Below are 21,290 nucleotides of genomic sequence, written 5' to 3' on the forward strand. Positions count from 1 at the left end.
CATTTCCTTTTTAAATTTTCTCAGATAATAAAACTAGACTCTTTTTTATGAAATTGAACACCAATTTAATGATAAAACCTTCTTTTTAAGATCGAGATAATCATATAAAAAGTAAATCAAAATAAATTTTTAACTCCAAACTTCAATCAACACAACATTGAAAGTTTAAATTGAAAAGAAAAACAAATTGATGATTGAAGGCCCAAAAAAGAGAGAAAGAGGATCAAAATCAACACCGTATTTTTCTTAAAAAAAGGCTTGCTGTTGTTTTTTTGTTTTAATTTTGGTCATTTCTTTTTCAATTTCTTGTAAATAACAAATGTGAATTCTTTTTTATTAGATCGAGCATCAATTTAATACCAGGATATTTTTTTGAGATTGCAAGAACGACATAAAAGATAAATCAAAATAAGTTATCAATCTCAAATCCCAGCAAAACACAACATTGAATAATAAAATTGAGAAAAAAAAATTAAAAAATAAACAAAAAGTAAAGAAGAAAAGGCAAGACACCATTGGAATCTTTGGTGTTTTGCCTCACAATTGTACCAAAACACTAATAACTTTTAGTTTTTATTTTTGTTAATAAACAAGTAAATTTTATACTTATTAAATAAACATGTTTTATTTTCAAATAATTCTATATAAATTTTGAAAGTTACATTTAAGTTTCTGAAACATATAAAATAAATTTTAATTGAACTTAAGTAAATAATAGAGATATAAATCGATTTATATTTCAAAATTTTAACACACACCTTTAAACTTTTTTGTTCGAAATTTCTTCTTCAATTAACCATGACATGTATCTAAATTAACACATATATAAATAAGAGTTATATAAATGATCTTTTTAATAAATCTTGTTTTTCCTATTTTTTGCAAAAAAGTAAAACTAACGTAACACAAATAATAAAGTATAACCTTTTAAAAAATAAATGAAGGATTCAATTTAATTATTTAACGAATTTTGATATAATTTAATTATATTTGGATTTCAATACTTTATATTTTTTATCGGCTTGTTTTTAAGTTTTTTTTTTTTTTTTTTTTTGAGTTTTGCGGATCAAGTAACTTATATTGTTTATAAATAAAAAATAACAAAAAAAAAGGATCAGATTTATGTATGAGTATAACGTTAGTATTCTATTAAGGCTAATCATCCACGTGGATAATTCCTAGTGGACATGATGATGCAATATACGTTGTTGTATCATCTCGAACGGAAAGAAAGAAAACCGTCATCAAAGTCCATAGACACCACTTGATCACCAATCAACGGTGTTGATTCTAAGACATGACGTGGAATCTATTTATCTTTTTCCTTGACTCTGGCCCCTCCCTCTTCCCTTCCCTTCCCTTCCAGAAACCAGTGATGCCACAACCTCTACATTCACAGACCGAGACGAAACCACTTCATTTATAAACCAAACCAACTTCATATGATTACCAATTAATCATTACATCAACCATAACAAATTCCTGTTTAATCTTTAGTTAACATGGAGCGTGTCGCAATAAGGTTTCTGGTGGCGACGGCAGTGATTTTAGCTGCTGCGGCGGTGATCAGTGGCGAGCTAGTTGATGAAACTTCTGCTACAGCTGGATTATTATGGTCGACGGGAAAAGACGAGCCTGATCTCTTGAGCAAGGCTGAGCCGGAAAACAGCGACGATTCATCCGCCGCTGCGGTTGTTAATGACCATGATGACCTTGACGGCGGGTTTTCTTCTCTCGAGGGGATGTTGCATTGGGCCATTGGTATGAAAACATTCCTTTTGTTTTGTGAATCTTTTTTTTTTGTTTTTTTAGTGATAATATTGCTTGTTTTTGTGATAAATTAGGGCATTCTGATCCAACGAAATTAAAAGAAAACGCGGAAGATGTCCAGCGCCTGTCTGCTAGTGAGTTACAGAAGCGTCAAATAGAACTTAAGGTTAGAATTTTTAGTAACCAAAGGTTTGGTTAGTTTTGCTTGCTATCTGCTGCTGCTAGTAAGCTGTTATTAATTCTTTCTGCTGTTGTTTTGGTGATCTAGGAGTTGATGGAGAAGATGAAAATGCCATCTGATGCAGAGTTGATGCATATGGCAATAGATGATTTAAACAATTCTTCTTCATCTTTGGAGGATCGCCAACGTGCGTTGCAGGAGCTTCTCATACTTGTTGAGCCACTTGACAATGCAAATGGTAAGTGTAATTCTTGCTATTTCTCATAAATTTCTTCTGGGGTATGAGCCGATAAATTTTGAACTTGAGTTTATTTACACTGTCATAAACAACTTAAAAAAGCTTAGACATTTTTTTTAATTAAATTTCTTAATGTTACCAGTGCATCCAATATTCACAAAGATGTAGTGGTCTTGTCGTCTTCTTCTTCTAGTCTCTTGATCCCCTGCTGGCTTCAGACTACGATACTCTAGAACAATCTAGTAAGCGTATTTATTGAACCTCCTTTGCCCCGCTAACAATTTGTAGGATATGCCTGGAGAAGTTTTGCATTCCTTAAACGAACCTGACCTTATAGTTATGATCCCTATACTTGTTTTGTTTGGGAGAGAGTCTAGATGTGCTTTTTGGCTGCATTATCGGTGTTAATATTGTCACTCTATTATGTATCAGATTTGAACAAACTTGGTGGACTTGCCATAGTAATCCAAGAACTTGATCACCCTGACCATGACATAAGAAGACTTTCTGCTTGGGTTCTCGGAAAAGCTTGTCAGAATAACGCAGCTGTTCAAAAACAGGTCTGTTAATTTTCTTCTGTGAACTTGTTGGAAGCATGTTTTACCATCAATTCTATAATTTTTAAAGTTCTTCCTTCATCTTTTAATGTCTTCGTCAATAATGGTTACTTCTTTTATGGTGGATTGCTCTGTTTTTTTTAGATGATATGCTTAACAATGAGTTAATAACTAATTCTGAAAAATCATGTCTTTCAGATTTTGGAACTTGGGGCACTGTCGAAGCTGATAAAGATGGTAAAATCTAGTTCCATAGAAGAAGCCATTAAGGCACTATATGCTGTTTCAACATTGATCCAAAACCATTTAGCTGGCCAGGAATTTTTTTATGCAGAAGATGGGGATGCAATGCTTCAGGTATTGTATGAAGTGTTCTATGTAGTGCTGATAATTGCACCAAATATTTTGATGTGTTCCAATGTGTGCTGATCCTTGGAAAGTTGGGAATGATCACTCCTTTCTCCTTCCATCTCAGGAAATACTGAGCAACTCAAGCAATGATATCAGACTCCTCAGGAAAGCTGTTTCTGTAGTTGCTGATCTAGCTGAATACCAGTTAGAAAATATAATAAGAGCTGAGTCTCCATGCTTCAGAAATCGCTTCTTCCTGAAGTCTGTAGTTGATCTAACAGCATCAACAGATCTTGATCTCCAGGAAAAGGTCGTTCTTTAGAATCTGTTTTGTTGTTGCATATTCACATGGAGTTTTAATGTATTTGACAGGCAATGCCTTGTTTTAACCCGTGGCTGTGATCACTGCAGGCCCTTGTTGCAGTCAAGAATCTGCTGCAACTTAAAACAACCGATGCTTTGGTTTTGAAGGATTTGTGTAATTTGGATGGTTCCTTGGAGAGGATGAGGCGGCAGCTGCTAGATTTAATGGCAGAGGAAGATCATCGGGACTATGCAGTGGATTTGGAAACCCTCAGAGGAGAAGTCGAGCAGATTTTCCATGAAAAGCTAGGAAAGGTGGAAAATACAGCTTCCTTTGTTTCTGGCTATAATTTCCATGCGATCTTATTTGACTAGAAGGAATTAACTGGAATTTTGTAACAGGTGATGAAGGTTCCAACATGAAGAGACATTTTTGTGCCTATACACTGTTTATGGTGTCGGGATTTCGGTGCTTGCATCAGTCAACCTGCAATGGATTTCTGTCCTATAGGAATAGAGCGGCTAGTTTTGCTGGGGGCATAGGTTCGAACTTGTTTTGCCAATATTTTTCCACATAAGAATTACTTTGACCTTTGAAATTAGTTGATGTTAGGATATATAGAAAAAAAGGAAAGAAAACCCAGCAAAAGTAGAGCTTACTGCAGTAGTGTTAACCCATCAAAAGTAGAGATGATTGCAGTAGTGTTCTTTTAGTTTGATACTAAATAAATGCCTCTTGTTACTCTGTGAGCTGGGTTAATTTTGGGTTAATTTTTTGCCAATGAAAAGAAAAAAGCTCATGTAATATCAATATTTTAAAATGAGCAAAGAGGAATTTAAGATTTTGGTAACTGAAAAAGGTTGCACGTACTAGAACAGTAATTTGAAAAGTAAACAAAAATAAAATACTATGAATTAAACATTTCATATTTATTTTTATGCAGTTAATTTAATTTAATTAAAAAATAAAATTCTTTTTAAAAAACTAAATTTAACAAAGATAAAAATAAAAATAAAAATAAAGTTAACTTTTGTTACTTTTAAAATTTTAAAAAAATCACATGGAAAGGGAATAAATAAAATATTAGTGGATAAAAATAAAAAAGAAACTTTTTTTAAAAGAAAACAATAAAGTGAGCCTGGGTTAATCTTTAATATCTGTAACCGGATAAATTGTAGATGTAGGCAACCCTTATTATTTTAAAAAGAAAGATAAATCTCATAAAAAGCGAATAAAAATATTGTTGGAGGATTAAATTACAAATAAAAACTTAAAAAAAATTAATCAAGTGAGCCCGAGTGAACCTTGTAAAACTAGGTTAAAATCTCAAACCTACAATCCGTTAAATTCTCGACTCGAGCTCAATCAATAAGATTTAAAAATAAAATTCATTGTAAAAAGCTAAATTTAACAAAAAAAAAACAATTATGCAACCCATGCTATTTTCAAAACGACTAAAAAATTCCATAGAAAGTGAAGGAAAAAAAAATGTTGAAAGATTAAAAAAAAAGCTTAAAACTGGTGAAAAACCAAGAAAATTCATGTTAACTTTGTAAACTAGGATTAATCTTTTAAACCCGTAACTCGTTAAATTTTAGACCGACTCAACTAAAAAGCTAAACACTTAACTAATGAAAAGTTGGAGGATGAAATAATAATAAAAAATTCAATCTAAAATAATCTTGCTTGGACAAAAATACGATAATAATAAAAAGATTAGTTTTGATAGGAAAAAAACTCAAGACGAATGAAATTGCAAAAAAAATAAAAATAATGCAAAAATCATCTAAAATAAAATAAATAATAATCAAAAGATTGAAAATCAAATCTGACAGGTAAAAATACATATTGGGGATGAATTGGAAAAAAAATCCTTAACTTCATAAATTATTCTAAATAAACAAAATTGTAATAAAAGGAATAAAGATGAAATTGAGAAAAAAAATCCTTAATTTTAGAAATTATTCTAAATAAAAAATTGTAATAAAGAGAATAAAGATAAAATCCTGAGGACAACAAATCTCAGGAGCTAATTTGATTTTTTTTAAGGCTAGCATGAAAATCAAAAGAAAAAAAAAAGGTCACATGCATAACAATTATGCCACACGTGTCGCGTATATGTGGAGGGGATGGCGAGACGCTTCGAACGCCACCCTGAAAGCAAGGTTTTGGCCACCATATAGCATTGCATGCATCGTTTGAACCAAATGGATATTGTTCCCGTGCTTTTAGTCTTTTTTTTTTTATTTTGCTTGTTTATAAAATTACCTTGTTACCCCTAATGACACCAAATTACCAAATGTTAATGACAAAAAAACCTACTCTATCAAAGGCAAAGATTTTTACATTCCAAGAACAATAATTGAAAATTAAATCAAAGATTAAAAACCCTCTTGACCAAAGCTGGATGTTTTTAGTTGTTAAGGATAATAAGATAATTACACGGTGCAATAAAAATATAAAAAGACAGTATAACCTTTTTTTTTTTTTGTAATGATTAAGAGTGTGTTTGGTATTGCGGTAGCTGTTGTGGTAGTGGTTTGAAAAAAGTTGTTTTATAAAAAGTACTTTTAGTTGAGGTTGATTTGAAAAAAATAGGTGTTTGGTTAAAACTATGGTTGAAATTGAGATTGAAGAAAAAATAGTTTAATGTGTTTGGTTAAGAATGCTTTTGAAATTGAGGTTATAAAATAATTTAAAATATATATATATATATTAATATTGATGGTTTTAAATTTAAATATTGTAGAATTAATTACTCCTATTACATCATGAAACAAAAAAATACTTTTTATTATTCCATTAAACTATTTATAATTCCATTACGTACAAAATTCACCCGATAAGAACTACAGTTTTCGTAATTTTTTGAGCGTAGATAAAATATTATCAGGTATAAAATTGATATTACAGTGCGAGTGAATTTAATTAATTCATTTTATACTAGTGTTTTTTTTTAAAAAAATGTTAAAAAAATTAACACAGAAAAAGAAAAAAAAAAAAATTTCATGTGAACAGTGCAATTCTCTTGCACTGTTCAAATGCTCCACTGTTCAGTGAACAGTGTAGCATGGTTGAATTGAGAGCCGTGCAAGAAAGCAATATTTTTCTGCTTTTCATCTTCCTGCGTTTCGCACGCAATTTATTGTGGGATTCATGCACAGTAAATAGCTTTTTTTTTTGTTAACCAAATGTTTGCTTCGTGCGTTTTTGAAAAAACGCAAACTCTAGCACATAGCCAAACAGATTCTATGAAAAAGACTTCTTGCCCCTAAAAGAAAGCCAACTAAATTTGCCAACAAGTACAAAATCATAGTTTCATCTTGCAATTTGCGAAGTAAAATACTGAATTTGTTTGGCCTTTTGTTACAATACGAGTAGAAATAGGTATATGGTTCTATGTGACCTGAAGCTGATGTCTTAGCCACTTCAATATGTGCAGTTTTACTTTCCTCTTGCTGTGTTAAATTGTGTGCAATAGGTTTGTTTGTGTAAACGGTGCCCCTTATCGACATCTTTCCCTCTATGAAAATCCTCGAAAATGCTTTCTCAACCCTCTTCTTCCAGAGGAAAATATGAAAAGAGGCTTCCATGTGAATTGCACGCGCTTGCCAACATTTTCAGCTGGCAGATGCAGAACCCACAGCTTCCTGCACTAATTATACAGGCGGGGAATCCGATTGGAAATGGTGTCTGAACGTGCTACGTGCTTTGTACCCATTATCATTATGACTTATGAGAGGACAGCTTTTCTTGCGTGGATGCCGTTGGCTAAATCTTGTTATCACGGGCGCGAGGCGAGAGGACCAACTCTGTTCTCTTCCATGTGAATCAACGTTCCAAAGCAATGCGGAGAAAGTACCATAAGCTGCCCTGTGAAAAGTAGCCTGCGAAATGGACATCAGGCTGAACTTAGCTGCCGAGGTTACAGTGTATAGACCATGCCAAGTTGAGTGACCATCACTTTGCTGGTCGAATAAAATTTCTTTTTGATAAAAAAAAAAATTTCAATCAACACAAGCGAGTATTTTTTAAAAGAAAATATTAATATTGAGTTAGAGAAAACAATGCTGAACAATAATAATAAAAAAATAGTATTAATCTATTAACCTCATAATTCAAGTTATTTGACTAGAAGTATTAATTTTTTTAAAAAAATCTTCAAACCTAATTTTCAATTAAACAAATGTTAAAGATGAGATTGAAAAATAAATAAATTAATTATACAAAAAGATAAAAAAAAAAAACATAGCAATCATAAGCCAAAAAATACTTGAGACCACTCGGGTCAACTCATCAAACCTACGAATAAGTTATGATATTGAGATAACCTAATATATACAAAAATAAAAAAAATCATGAAATCTAAATTTTTGAAAAACTATTCTACCTTATAAACTCTTATAAAACTCGTGACCTGAAATATCAAATATGAAAAAAATTACAAAATTAATTCTTAATAAATCAAATATTAAAAGCTAAAATTAAAAAAAAATAAAATTAAACCACAAAAAAAAATTAAAATTTATTTAGATTAACTTGTTAAATATACATGTTAAGTTAAATAATCCCATAAAAAAAACCACGGAAAGAAAGATTAGTGGATGCTTCTGCAACTATGTTTTTGAAATTAAGTTCGTCTTATTGCCCTATCAATTAAAACATTGTGGATGAGATGTCAATTTCAGACCAAAAATTGGTAGCATCGAAACTGCCACCCACCAAGTATTTAGAGTTAGTTGAAGAAGAATGAAGCATGCGTACGTACATGGTTTATACACATTTTGTACCCCAACCCAGCATACTAACGACGACCTACCTACCATACCAAATAGCAAACACGAAATTACACCTGTACCCTCAACCCCGTTCTTCAGACAGCAACTTCCACTACTAGCCTTGCAATAACAAGCTACCAATCCAAACAAAGTCGTAAATTTGATCAAGTCAAAACCCAAACGAGCCCTGGTCAAATACTCGTGGTTGGTGGTAAGTGGCTCCAGACTTCCCATATTGAATACGATCCCATTTAGCACTCCCAAGAAAATTTCGTAACTGACACTCAACAAAAGAAAACCAAGAAATGTCAGTGCACAACCACTCCGCCGTCTTCCTTACAAGACCGCCGCCACCAGCGGCGCTTTTATCTCCACCGTGTAGATTAAACATGATTTATATTCGTAATAATTGCTTTACGAGTAGTGATTGTAAATTGATCATGCATGCTACAATAGCTAGCAGCAATGGGAGCAGCAGTGGTGGAACCACTGCTGGCGGAGGAAGAGACGGTAGAGTGAAGAAAAAAGGAGTGCCGGATTCGAATTATGTGGTGCCGCTTGATAAATCTTTGGCCTCTGCTTATACTTCTTGTATTACCCGGCCTCTCTCGGAGATCTTGCGTGATCTCAATAAGAGGATTCCTGATAATATCATTAAGCCTCCTAATTCTTCTTCTACCTTGATCCCCTGGTATGTGTGTGTGTGTATATATGTATTATTAAGTGTGTTTTTTGATTTAATATTAATTCAAATGATGAAGCGGTAATTGATGATGTTGATGGATGCTGGTGATTTATTTTGTTCGTTGATTTTGTAGGCACCACGCGAACCGAATGCTCAGCTTCTATGCTCCTGGTTTGTCTTTTTTTTGTAAATTTTTAATGGTTGACTTCTAGTTACAATGACATTATTTATCTCTACATTGATCCATTTCTATGATGTTATCATACTCATAAACTAGCTTGTAATTTGTTCTCCCGCGCTTGTTTTCGCTTATTAGATCAAATGCCATTTCCAGCCTAATAACTCTTATGTGTATCATTAGTTTCCAAACCCATTTCTATTGAGAGAAACATTGATTCCTTGCTAAAGAAAGAGAGCTTAATTCCTTGATGCCTTTCTCACTGGAGTTTTATAGGATACCAGGGACGTTAGGATCTATTAGTTGAAATACATGGCACAACTACTGCTAGAAGGTTACGATTGAGTTGCTTGTTTCATGGATAGTACAACTTGATATACACGACTGGTCTTCTTTGAACAAATAGTCTATTTTAATCCTTTTTGGCAGGATGGAGTGGAGAAATACGTGATGTTATATTTGCGGAAAATGGAAGTGTGACTGTGATATTCCGTGTCACCATTCTAGGATCTGATGGAGAGGTGCGGTCCTTGTTCTTTTGCACTGTGTTTTTTTTCTTTTTCAGTGTTGCTGCCTGTTTCTGTTCATGCATTGATTCGGTTATTTTAATTTATCTAAAGAAGGATGCTACTTATGCTGCAGTCAGTGCTGTAATTTATTTAGAAATTCACTTGTATGGAGCAGTACTAGACTGCTAATTATTTCTAGTTTACAGTGTGAAATCTCTTGGAAAAATCTCTATATTTCAATGCTGTCCGGCTTGTTGAGGTTCACTTGCTTGAACCAACACCATGTTTAGGCATTTACAATGGTGGAACAAGGTCTTAAACAGCTATTGTTAGCCAAAAACTGACGGCTACATTTGCTATAAAAGCAGAGAAATAAAACCTTTGTTAAGGCAAGCTTAATAGCAGCACAAATCTTGGCCAAGTGATCTGCATTTCCCTCCCCTTGATCTTAACATTATGTCCTTTTTCGTTAAAGCAATTTCAGTTCGGTTCCTAAAAATATAACGTTCATGTCCTTGGAAAAAGATGATATATTCGGTCCCCCTTTTGTAAAAAAACTTAGTTTGATATCTAAAAAGGTAAAAGTTTGTTTGCTTCCATTCTTAAAAGATACTTTTTTTGCATGTTCAAGTGTTTATCTCTTCTTTCCCAAAGAAAAAGAATTCCTGGTCTTCCCTAGTCTTCAATTCTGGTTCCATCCCTTAATTAAGTAAAACATGAAAATCTTCAGGCTATAATGTCTGAGTTGAGAACTCTTAACTTAAAGATAACTTGGACTTTTTTACAGCAAAAGAAACCTCTCAGGGAAACATATCCAACCAATGCAAGACAATGACATGCACATATTTTTCACTTGACGAATCTCTCTTTCCTTTTTCCTTCAGGATATAGGAAAACTTGTTATCCAGTTTGAGCTGTTTCTTTTATCATATTCAAGGATATTTTAGGTCATTAGATTCAATGGAGAACATCTAACCATAAGTTCATAGAAGTAGTGCAAATCTCAACCTATACCTTAGGAGCTATGTTCTTCTGCTATTTGATGAGAAGTACTAGGACTGCTATTTAAACATGTCCAGCCATGCTCCACTATTAACCACCAAACTTACTGATACCACGCCCTGATACAGAACAAACTGATATCAACTTTTTTGGAATTGAGATTTTAGCCTATCTGTAACTGAATAATATGCAAACTGCTACGTGCTTTGTTGTGGTTCTGTCCTTAACTTACTGATACCACGCCCTGATACAGGCTCATCGTGAATCATCCGGGACAGTATCATCCAGTGATGGTGACATTGAAGATCCAGTCGCTGCAGCAGAGGAAATAGCTTTCTGCAGAGCATGTGCCCGGTTTGGTCTTGGATTGTATCTGTATCATGAAGAATAGATGTTATAGATGGCAAGGTGGTCGACCTTAATAAATGTGTCTGGTTGTTTTCTGTTTTGGGATATCGGATTATACCTAATACCTGCCCTTACAACAGATGTATATGTACACTATTCTCGGGTTTGGCTTGGGCTATGTGGAAAAGAGTATCTTTTAGCTGCTCACAAGTTACAAAAGCTATTTCAACAAAATTATTAAAACCTTGATTACGTATAAGGTCTAGCAGATGTATTTTTCTTTATAGTAATTATTGTGTCGCTACGTATAATGTTAGGTCTTTAGATATAAAACATCTCATCAAGGCTTCTCGGTTTTGATAATTTTGAAATTTTTCTTATTATTTTTGAAACTAGTTGATCAATTTCATTGATCATTACAAACTGGTCGATCGGTTGAGCCAGTTGATAACACATTTTCACTTTGTCGTGCTTGAAGTGCAACAAGGTGAAAGTGTAATATTTTACTAAATCTTTTTTAAATAATGTTATTTAGCTAATTTTTTACGTTTACTGTGCTAATTATCCAATTTATTCATTATTTGTGCGTGCATATATATATATATATATATATATATATATATATATATATATATATATTCCTTCACCTAACAACTTTTATAATCATTGAAAGGTCTAAGGTTTAGTTCTTGGTATAATCGCAAAGTCCATAAGGATAGCCTTTCTCTATTTTTTTTTTCTTCCCTTCACTTAACAACTTTTACAATCATTTATCACAATTTTAAACTGAAAGCAACTATTGAAAGTTTAAAGTTTTAAAAGTAGGCCATTCCACATGGTTCTAAAATCTAAAAATTAATTTATCTAAAAATATGATTTTAGATTATAATTAATGTGACAATTATAGTGATAACACTTAGCCATACAACAATAAATTGAATTTATGTGATGGTAAATACTTTTTTTTTTAAATCTTCCTATGCTTGAGCCAGATCCGGTGCCTATAAGTGTTCAAATAAGTGTTCAATCTAGAATTCCAACCCTGGTGCTTGGATAGCCCAATTGTTGGGTTTCCAGTCCTAGCCTTGGGCAGCTCAGACATTAGGATTCTAGCCCCAACACTTGTGCAGGCTTGAGCACAGGAACCCTGCGCTTGGCTAAGCTTAAACTTAGAAAACCCTGCACAAGGGGATCTTCACCCTTAACCATCTTGGAATTGAATTCCACACATTAATTGATACACAAAACAATACATGAATTTCAATAATTTAGTATAAATTTTCCCTCATGGCCAGACATTTTAGCCTGACGCCTCTACCTCAAGCTATTTAATATTTGCCGGGCACACTCCTTAATGTATTTTTTTAGTTCCCAAATATAACGCACACATAAATTTTTCTATGTAGAGTAGCCAATGATTATTTTTTGTCCACACTTCTTCACCAATAGCATGTGTAAACACAACAACCAATGATAGTGTTAACCTCTCCACCAATAGGTGCAACTCCCTTCTATAAACCGAGCTACTACAACACCACTCTCTACTCTTCAAACAAGGTAAACTAATATAGCTAAGGCCTATAAATATCCTGGTCACCAGCTAAGAAATCTAGGCCAATCTAAGTAATTCAAATCAAATAACTCCCAAGCAATTCAAGCCAAACAATTACAATCAAGCCAATAAGCTAAGGAAATTTAGGCCATTCAAACTTATTGTTTCATATCAGTTCATTATATTTCTCTTTTTTGCACACTATTTTCTCTTCTTATATTTACTAACTTAAGCATAAAAAAATCTCTTGTTATGACAAAATTGTTTTTAGGAACAACTAAAATCAGAGACAAAGCTAATATTCAAGCATACACACCTTAACCAAATATAAAGCTAGGGAAAGCCTAATTCAATTCTGAAGTTTTTGTGACTTCATCAGTGGTGCCATATACGAGAAACTGAATAAAAGCTAGTTTATTCCCATTTTATTTCTCAACAAAAGTTTTTCTATGACTAACAAAAATTCAATAAATAAAAGAGTAACTGATCTCCCTACCTTAGGAACTCCAACTCCTTCAAATCTCCACCAACTCTCTAATCAAATGCATGTGCTCAACAATATGTTCTAGCTATACAAAAATAAATTCGTTCTTTCCCATTCCATCCACAGAAAACACAACACACGACTTCATTATATGCACTAAGTGTATAAAAACAATTCTAATTCCCTGAAGGAACATGATAAAATAACATGTAAAGTAGGCATGACACACGAACTCTATGAAAAAGTAGCTTTTGTTATGAAAAACATTCCTTAATAGGTCCTAGCCACAAGCGTGGCTATCACTATCATACTTTTTATAAAATCTTCGTGATGAGGTCTTCATGTCTTTATTAAATTATCTATGTTTCCACAACCACTTATCTCTAAAAATATTAGGAATCCTTCTCAGTCTTTATGACTGTTCATGAGAGATTTCCTTCTAAAATGTATTTCCAAACTCATACACTGACCATATTGTTTACTTTTACACTTGTCTTTTTATTACTAGATTGTTTCATATAACAAACCATGCAAGAAAAATAAGTAAGAAAATTCAACTCTCATCTTTCTCGTGAACATGAGAGAAAATTACATGATATACATAAAACATCAAACACTCATTTCTCTTGCAACCGCAATAAGTAACATCATCTATATAAAATATTATGTATTTTTTTCTCATTTTTTCTGGTCAAGTCTTTCAAACATGTCTGTTTAAAAACTTAAAGGGCGAAATGATGGTACAAAAATTTAAAAAAATCCCTATGCTTAGTCCTAAATGTTTGGGTAGGCCCGAGAACAAAAGAACATCATGCTTGGCCAAGCCTAAATAATAAAACTCCACGCAAAGGGATCTTTATCCCTAGCCATCCTAGAATTGAATACCACATAGTTGCTAGCACATAAAATAATACATGAATATATAAATTCTAATAATTCAATATAAATATTTCCTCATGGCCAGACACTCTAGCTAGACACTTTCATCTTGGACTATCAAATACCTGTTGGGCACACACCTTCATGTATTTTTAGTTTCCAAGAGCAACACATATAAATTTATCTATGTTGAGTAGTGATGTCTAATGGTATTTTCTGTTCACATTTCTCTATCAATGCATGTGCAAGCACAATAACCAGTAGTAATGCAAACCTCTCCACAAATAAGTGCAAATCTTCTCCATACACCGAGCTACTGTAACACTACTCTCCACTCTCCAAACAAGGTAAGCTAACATAGTCATGATCTATAAATATCTTGATCACCAGGTAAGAAATCCAAGCCAATTCTAAGCAATTCAAGCCAAGCAACTCCCAAACAATTCAAGCCAAGCTAAACTAGAGCTTAATTACAGCTAAGCCAGGATTTAATATTACAGCCAAACTAGGAAAATCTAAGTTATTCAAGCTTATTGCTTCACATCAGTTTATTCTTTTTTTTTTGCACATCATTTTCTTTTTATATTTACTAACTTAAATATCAGAAAGTCCGATGTTCTAATAAGGGATTTATTTTTTAAAAAAATCAAGATAAAAGACAACTATTGTCCAATACTATACATCTAATCCTAAGACATAACCGGAAAAAACCCAATTTAATTATGAAATTTTCACAACATCATCAGCCTGTAATAATTAGGGTGCTACGTTGATGACAATCTTGCTAACCAACTTATTAGTTCTTTCAAAGAATTTCATTCCTTATCGAAGAAAAATCAGTGAAATCCATTTGGAGAGCCTTGGATTTCAAGAAACAAAGGGTTTGACCTAGAGATTGGTGAAAGTTGCTGAAGAGAATAATGAAAAGTTCTTCTTGAAACTCAAGAACCGCATTGATTGGTGACATTTCTTATCTTTCTGCTATATGTTGAGAGACTTGGTCATAGTATATACCACATGTTCATGTTTATGCACACTTGATTTTAAATAAAGCAATGTGTACGTATATTGGTGTATACATTATCATGCTAACGTGTCAATTTAACAATCACGTCATCATGCATTTGACATAATCTAACACAGACATTTGATTAAAAAAATTAAAAATTTCCTCATCCAAATAGTAAAAATAAAAGTGAGTATACTCAAATAAAAAATATCCAAAAGTTCACACATTAAGAATATCATTAACTCATGAGCTTGATTAAATCCGTGAAGAAGGCGGTCACTTCAGTACCGTGATGTTTCTGCCTAGACTTGCAATCCAAGGTATTATCAAAGTGTGTTTCATCACAGTCACCTGTTAGCATAAGTGTTTGATGCCCTTAGCCTGCAATTTACTCGAGGATGAATCAAACTTCTCTAGGAAAAAGAAATGGGAAATCATAGGTGAGTTTGGTAACAGTCGGTTCACACAGTATAGACAATGGATCATGTTCTTAAATCACTAGAGTAATGGTGAAACGTAATATTCGTGAGACCTGACAAGGCAGGCTGGATCTTTTACTTTGGTATGGAGCTTTTGCTTTTTTATTTAGTGAGAGAAAGACAAAGAAGAAAATAGAAAACATTTCTACCGTTTCCTGTTATTCACTTCTGATTGGACATGCCTGGCGACATATCAAATGTACAATAGAATAACTTAAGAATGCCCTATCTCTGCAGATTCTTCAAGCATCTTCCTTTCCCTATTGTTGTTGACTCTGGTTGATTTGCTTGGTGCAAGTATCATTGCCTCAAGAGTCTCGGGCCTGAATTTGATGCCATCCAGGATATTATCACATCCACAAGGTTATCTACGTCCTTGGATGCTTGTGCACGGAGGATCCTCGAGTCCACGCCCAGTGTGCTGCCTACTTCTTTGGCAACATTCTCCCATGGGGTTCCCACGGTGAGATTTGCAAAAAGCTCACTTCCTTGGTTTACTGCATCTGCCATTGCAGGTGGGACATCTGGGAACGCCTGATCAAAAGAGACATCACATAAGCTGCTTTGCCTTCACAAAATCACATTCGGTGGATATAGAAGCATGGACAGTGTCTTAAAGTTTAGTTCAAAGTTACCTGTTGCAATGGAAGCCCATGATCTCCTGGCAACAAGCGAATTGACATGTCTAGCATTGAACTAATGGCTGCTTCAGAACCAAGCACCTGAGCTAATGTTGGAGTTTCATCAATTACATCGTCCTTGAACTTTATCAGAAGATTTCTAGAAACACCGTAATATGATTTTATCTGAAGGAAAAAAAAAGGCATCAATAACAACAGACAGCGGCATGACAAACCAGGAAGTATCCATAAGATAAATAAAAAATTGCAGTTGTTGTTGTCATTGGCAGTAATTTCAAGCCATTAAGAAAGGTTTTCACTATTAAATCCAGTACCAATACATATCACAAGGATTGTGAAGAAGTCACCATATAATTGGATGATCTATTGCCCAAACACCTACCCCTAGGCATGGCAACTAAAACTCACTTTGCTAAATCAGACCACCAAATCATGAATTTACCATCCAGTCAAATGACATAATTTATTAATCCTCTACTGACCATAGCCAACAAAAGATTAATAATTACAATATGCATTGTGACAATATAATTCAAGTTTACCTATAACTATAATGATGCAGCACATTTGACAGTTATAGGTTTACATACAAGGCGGCGAGTTTCTTCAGGTTTGGGACTGAAATCTTCTCTTCCATTAACCAAGTCCATGTATAAGGGAGGAAGTTGCTCAACCAAAGGAAGAACTTGCTTCATAATGGGAGGGCTAAGGCTCTCTAGTTGCTTCATTGTCATCTCTGCCTGCCAGAATTTTATGTGAAGAAGGGTTTAAAAGATAAGAGTCATTCATCAAAGGAACTAATAATGCTTAGAAACTGAAGTACAAGGATAAAGTTACAAATAAGCCAAAATCTAGATGAAATTAACAGATTAATGTTCATCTAGAACATCAGTGGAGGTACAGTCAGATACCCATCCGAGTGTATATTTACAATGCAATGGAAAATGTCAGACACAAGTTTGAAGCATGTGGTAAAAGAATACATAAAATACAATTCATCAGAAACCATTGTGATTACTCATAATGGAATAGACATATCAATATTACAGAAGTAAACAAATCAATCAACTCTCAGTGTTATCCTTGTATCAAGCAAAACCCTGCCAAATTCATAAACACATTTGACATAAATCTAGATATCTGACAAATATGCAAATAATAGATGCGTAGGTAGTAAGGGTAAGATATCTACTTGATTCAGGATCAAAATTCAATCAAAGTACATTGAAAAAGAGACAGTGAACCTGCCACAAGCTGTTGAATAAGAATAATCATGGTCTCGTGAAAGAGAGTCCTTTGGCAGTTACAGAAGAGAATCGTGATGTGTTAGAAGGATATCATTCCAAAAACTAACAATCCAAATTTTGACCAGATCTTAAAGTCCAAGCATCATAAAAAACATCCATATTTTGACAAACACAAAATTGACTGCTAAGGGGATGCTGATGCATGAAATGACTAACTGATAAAATGAAACTGCATAATTTAGAAATCCAAAAGTTGGAAGAGGATCAGTATTAAGCAAAGAGAGACTACCATTGATTTCCCGTAGAAAGACACAAGATTTCAATACAAACTTAACCAAATGTTTCATGAATTTCCTGATGTTTAAATGCGTTCTTCAACAGTTGGGAAATGCAAATGGCAAAAGCATGGTGTAGAAAAGGCATTAGGCCAAGACATGTGATAATCTCACCCCAAGACGGACTGTTGGTGATGAAGCGATTTGTGATAGAAATGGTCCAAGGCTTTGGGCCATTGGGACAAGAACAGGTGAGAACAGAGGGATAGCTGCGCTTGCTTCCTGTGAAATCAAGAAAGAAAATCTTGTTAATCTCAAACCATATAGAAAAAGGTTTTTGACAGTAAACAGTTTAGAATGATGGGGAATGTTTGTTCAACATATATGCTAGCAAAAATAAAAATGTTGACTCCTACCATTTTTTGCCAAAGAGAACACATACAGAGATGTCAAGGAATTAAAGACTAGGAAGGCAGAAAATTGAAATGCTGAAATAGGCATACTCCAGTCTGTTAGGTTCTTTCAAAATGGCCTCATTTGAGCAGGGAGGTGATATTTGTGGGGTGGAACCTTTAAAAGAGTTATATTCACAATAAATCAAGCTCGCTCTATTTCTCTTCTCACCTCATCTAGTCACATTCAATAGGTCAAGTACCTTGTTATTGAATGCCATGAATATATTCCCGCTTCTTTGCACAGCATATCGTGATCCTGATAAACAGAAAGTCAAATCAACGAAATAAGATGCTGTAAATCAAATCAGTTTCTTGCCCCCTCATAAATTTAAACTATATGAAGAACTTCCTTACCAATCAAAAGGTGGATGACACTTCCCAAAGAGTGACCTATGCCAAAAGTAGGAATATCTTGTACCTGTAAAATGAGGAGTTTTTTTGGCCTAAACATATCCTTCTATCCCCTCCATGAAATCAACAAAACACAGGAAATATCATTCTCAAGATTGTAAATCAATATAAAACTCACAGTTTCTTGTAGAGACCGAAAACACCTATCAAATTTGAACTGCACTTCATCAGCCGTGAAGAAATAATCGAATCCACTAGCATATGGTGTGGCAATCACCAAAATACCCCTACATCACCAAAGTTTAAAAACCCATTATTTTTCCTTAGTCATCAGTCTGTAAAGGTCATTACTATCGGTATCAGAATGCAGCCACTCACTTTTCTGCCAGGCGTTCAAGAAATAAACGGTACGTAAGCTGGGGGGCTGCTCCAACGAATACACCACCAATGAAATGAACAATTGACTTGGGCCTTGAGCCTTTTGGTTTAAGAATCCATGCTCCCTGAGATGATATTAGAACTATCTAATTAAATAGAAAAATTTGGAATGAACAATGAAAATAATTTAATAAATTTGAGAATTTGACTAATTATGGATTATGCAGTCTCCTGTCTTTACATGCACCAGGCAGTAACAAGGTAAATAGTTGGAGGATATCCCCCGGGTACTTGCAGGGTGCTAGAAGGGAGAGTGCAACTCAGGATATGTGGTTTGAGAGACATCGTCCTGAGTTAAGAAACCACAGGACGAATCCCTTACGATTAAAAGGTGTTCCAAGTAAGGCTTCTGATCACAAGGTCTTCACAGTGGTTCCTATACTGAAAAAATTTTCACTCGAATCCCCTCCAAAATCTTATTTATGTGGTATTTTTATGATTTGTGTCACAATTAGCAATTTTCGGTACTCTGAGAGAACATTGCAGGCTCCTATGGTTAGACCCAATCAGTCCCACATAGGGGAAAGTCCAAATCTTTCCATTCATAAGTTAGGAACCCTTCTTTTCCACCATGATTCACTGGGTTTAAAAGTGGGAGTTCGTAGTAGCGTTTATAGGAGATAGATAAAAAAGGTAAGAGCTTTGACATCAGAATGACTATCATCTACTTTGAGGAGATCGACTGCGTCATCCAAGAAATAAAAAGGGGTTCTAGGTTAGCCAATGAGATAGAAATTATCTTGTTCAACCCAAACCCACTTAGATGACAGAAATTATCTTGTTCACAACTCAATTCAATTCAATCAACCAGTCTTTCTCAACAAATGGTTTATCTTTGAACTTATTTGCATCAAAATCGATACACTGAGAGCAAGGAAAGCAAGAAACAAGCATGGCATAAACTTAATAACAAGTGAGAAACAACACCTCAACTTCAGACCAGTCGTTAGAACCACCCCAAGAGTCTTGTGATTGTCTTGCAGTCTCCGTAAGTAATCTACAAAAAACAGTTGAAGAGAAAAAAGGGTGACTTTTCTCTTTCGTGGGCTATCAAGAAAATTATCCATAAATGTGTTGGGGTTTAAACCTTTCAATCTGATTATAAAGTTGAATTGCCGAAGAAGAGGAGGAGGAGGGAGATGGTGACGCTTGTGGTGGTTTCTTGATGGGGTCTTCATATGCGCAGCAAATTCTGCTGCTTCTGTTATTACATTTACGGGGACCATTTGCAGCCAGCAAATGAACACGTTGAGTGTGATGGTGATGAGAGAAGCCGATAAAGCGATGGTGGGATTGAATCAGATGTCGATGACCACCCCAAACGCAGCAACTCTCCATTTGAATTTAGTCCAAAAATCAAAGACAGGCTAAGTTCTCTTGCTTATTGGTTACACGCTACTATTTTTTGTTTCTGCTGGACTAAACTTAAAACTTAAACTTTACTGTGAGGATTATAGAACTAAACTACTTCCCTCTTTGTTTTTAACTACTACTGTATCAAACCAAATGACAGGATTGGAATCGTCTGTTTTTGAGCAATCTGGCCAGACGTGGTTTCTTTTTCTATTTTCTTTTTTTTTCCCTTTTTTATGATAATAACCGGCTGAAAATATAGAGCTCGTTGTTTATGGGTTAAGAAATATTTTTTAAAAAACTTATTTTTTTATTTTAAATTAATTTTATATATTTTTTATGTGTTGATATAAAAAATAAAAAATATATATTATTTTTAATATATTTTTTAAAAAACAAACCACTCCTTCAATACTTATGAGATTCTTAGAAAAGACAAATAAAAAATTAGAGAATTTATTAATTATCCTATTAAAAGAATATATTTTAAAAAAAAAATTATTTCCAAATAATATTCTCTTATAAATTAAAATAAAATTTATATTTGATAAAAAAAAGAAGTTATATCCATTGAAAGGATTACTTTCTTTTTATTTTTATGATTAATTAAAAAAATATTAATATAATCAAGATTTATATTATTTTAATCCAATAAATAATATCTATTTATCGGATAAGACAGTATTTTGGAGAAATTTTTCCTTGAAAAAACAGCCTCAGATCTTAAGGTCAGTTGCTAGCTACATCGTAAAAAATGAAGAAATTATTAGAAATATTTGATTGGCACAGTTATTGAAATAATTGGTGTACCAAAGCAGGGGGGAATCAAAGTCATCATCGTACTCTATTGAGAAAACTGAGTGTTTCACAGTGTGGTTACTTCACGTTTCCTCAGTTACCAAACACTTGTTTACAAGTGTTTGGTAACTGAGGAAACGTGATTTATTTCATGAGGGACCCACCATGTTTTGTGCTTTAAACGCAAGTCAGTCCATAGCAGTTTCATGTTGCTTTTCTCTGCCTCCATACAGTAGCTGTTCATTTTTGTAAAAATAAACAATGAAGAGTGAATTTAATTCATTCTCTACTGTGTGGAGATATTGGAGACGTTCTTCACTGTCTGGCGGGACCCAATCCAGCTTAAATTTTATTTTTTATTAGTTTGGTTGGATTAGATCTGGTAAAAAAAATTTAATTTTTTTTAATTATATTTCAATTCCAAATAA

The 21,290-nt window shown here is 33.7% G+C and overlaps 3 protein-coding genes across 3 annotated transcripts; 2 read left to right on the top strand and 1 right to left on the bottom strand.

Annotated features, from left to right (window-relative positions):
* Positions 1-1,313: 1,313 nt before the first annotated feature.
* On the top strand, positions 1,314-4,145 carry LOC7491449 (hsp70 nucleotide exchange factor FES1). The gene is made up of 8 exons (XM_024600844.2): positions 1,314-1,761; positions 1,845-1,936; positions 2,039-2,189; positions 2,622-2,749; positions 2,945-3,103; positions 3,222-3,407; positions 3,509-3,715; positions 3,803-4,145. The coding sequence occupies exons 1-8, from the start codon at positions 1,503-1,505 to the stop codon at positions 3,821-3,823; spliced, it is 1,203 nt and encodes a 400-aa protein (XP_024456612.1). The 5' UTR covers positions 1,314-1,502; the 3' UTR covers positions 3,824-4,145.
* A 4,224-nt stretch (positions 4,146-8,369) lies between these two features.
* LOC7477769 (DNA repair RAD52-like protein 2, chloroplastic) lies at positions 8,370-11,160 on the top strand. Its single transcript, XM_002297864.4, has 4 exons — positions 8,370-8,870; positions 8,998-9,035; positions 9,472-9,563; positions 10,807-11,160. The coding sequence occupies exons 1-4, from the start codon at positions 8,485-8,487 to the stop codon at positions 10,942-10,944; spliced, it is 654 nt and encodes a 217-aa protein (XP_002297900.1). The 5' UTR covers positions 8,370-8,484; the 3' UTR covers positions 10,945-11,160.
* Positions 11,161-15,296: 4,136 nt separating this feature from the next.
* On the bottom strand, positions 15,297-20,253 carry LOC7477770 (uncharacterized). Its single transcript, XM_002299333.4, has 10 exons — positions 19,799-20,253; positions 19,639-19,708; positions 18,652-18,776; positions 18,452-18,560; positions 18,277-18,340; positions 18,123-18,178; positions 17,642-17,749; positions 16,536-16,685; positions 15,940-16,110; positions 15,297-15,838 (listed from the first exon to the last, which is right to left on the bottom strand). Exons 1-10 carry the CDS (start codon positions 20,047-20,049, stop codon positions 15,605-15,607), a joined length of 1,338 nt encoding a protein of 445 aa, XP_002299369.3. The 5' UTR covers positions 20,050-20,253; the 3' UTR covers positions 15,297-15,604.
* Positions 20,254-21,290: the final 1,037 nt, after the last annotated feature.

Source organism: Populus trichocarpa, chromosome 1 (assembly GCF_000002775.5).
Source record: "Populus trichocarpa isolate Nisqually-1 chromosome 1, P.trichocarpa_v4.1, whole genome shotgun sequence".
In the NCBI taxonomy this organism is placed as follows: domain Eukaryota; kingdom Viridiplantae; phylum Streptophyta; class Magnoliopsida; order Malpighiales; family Salicaceae; genus Populus; species Populus trichocarpa.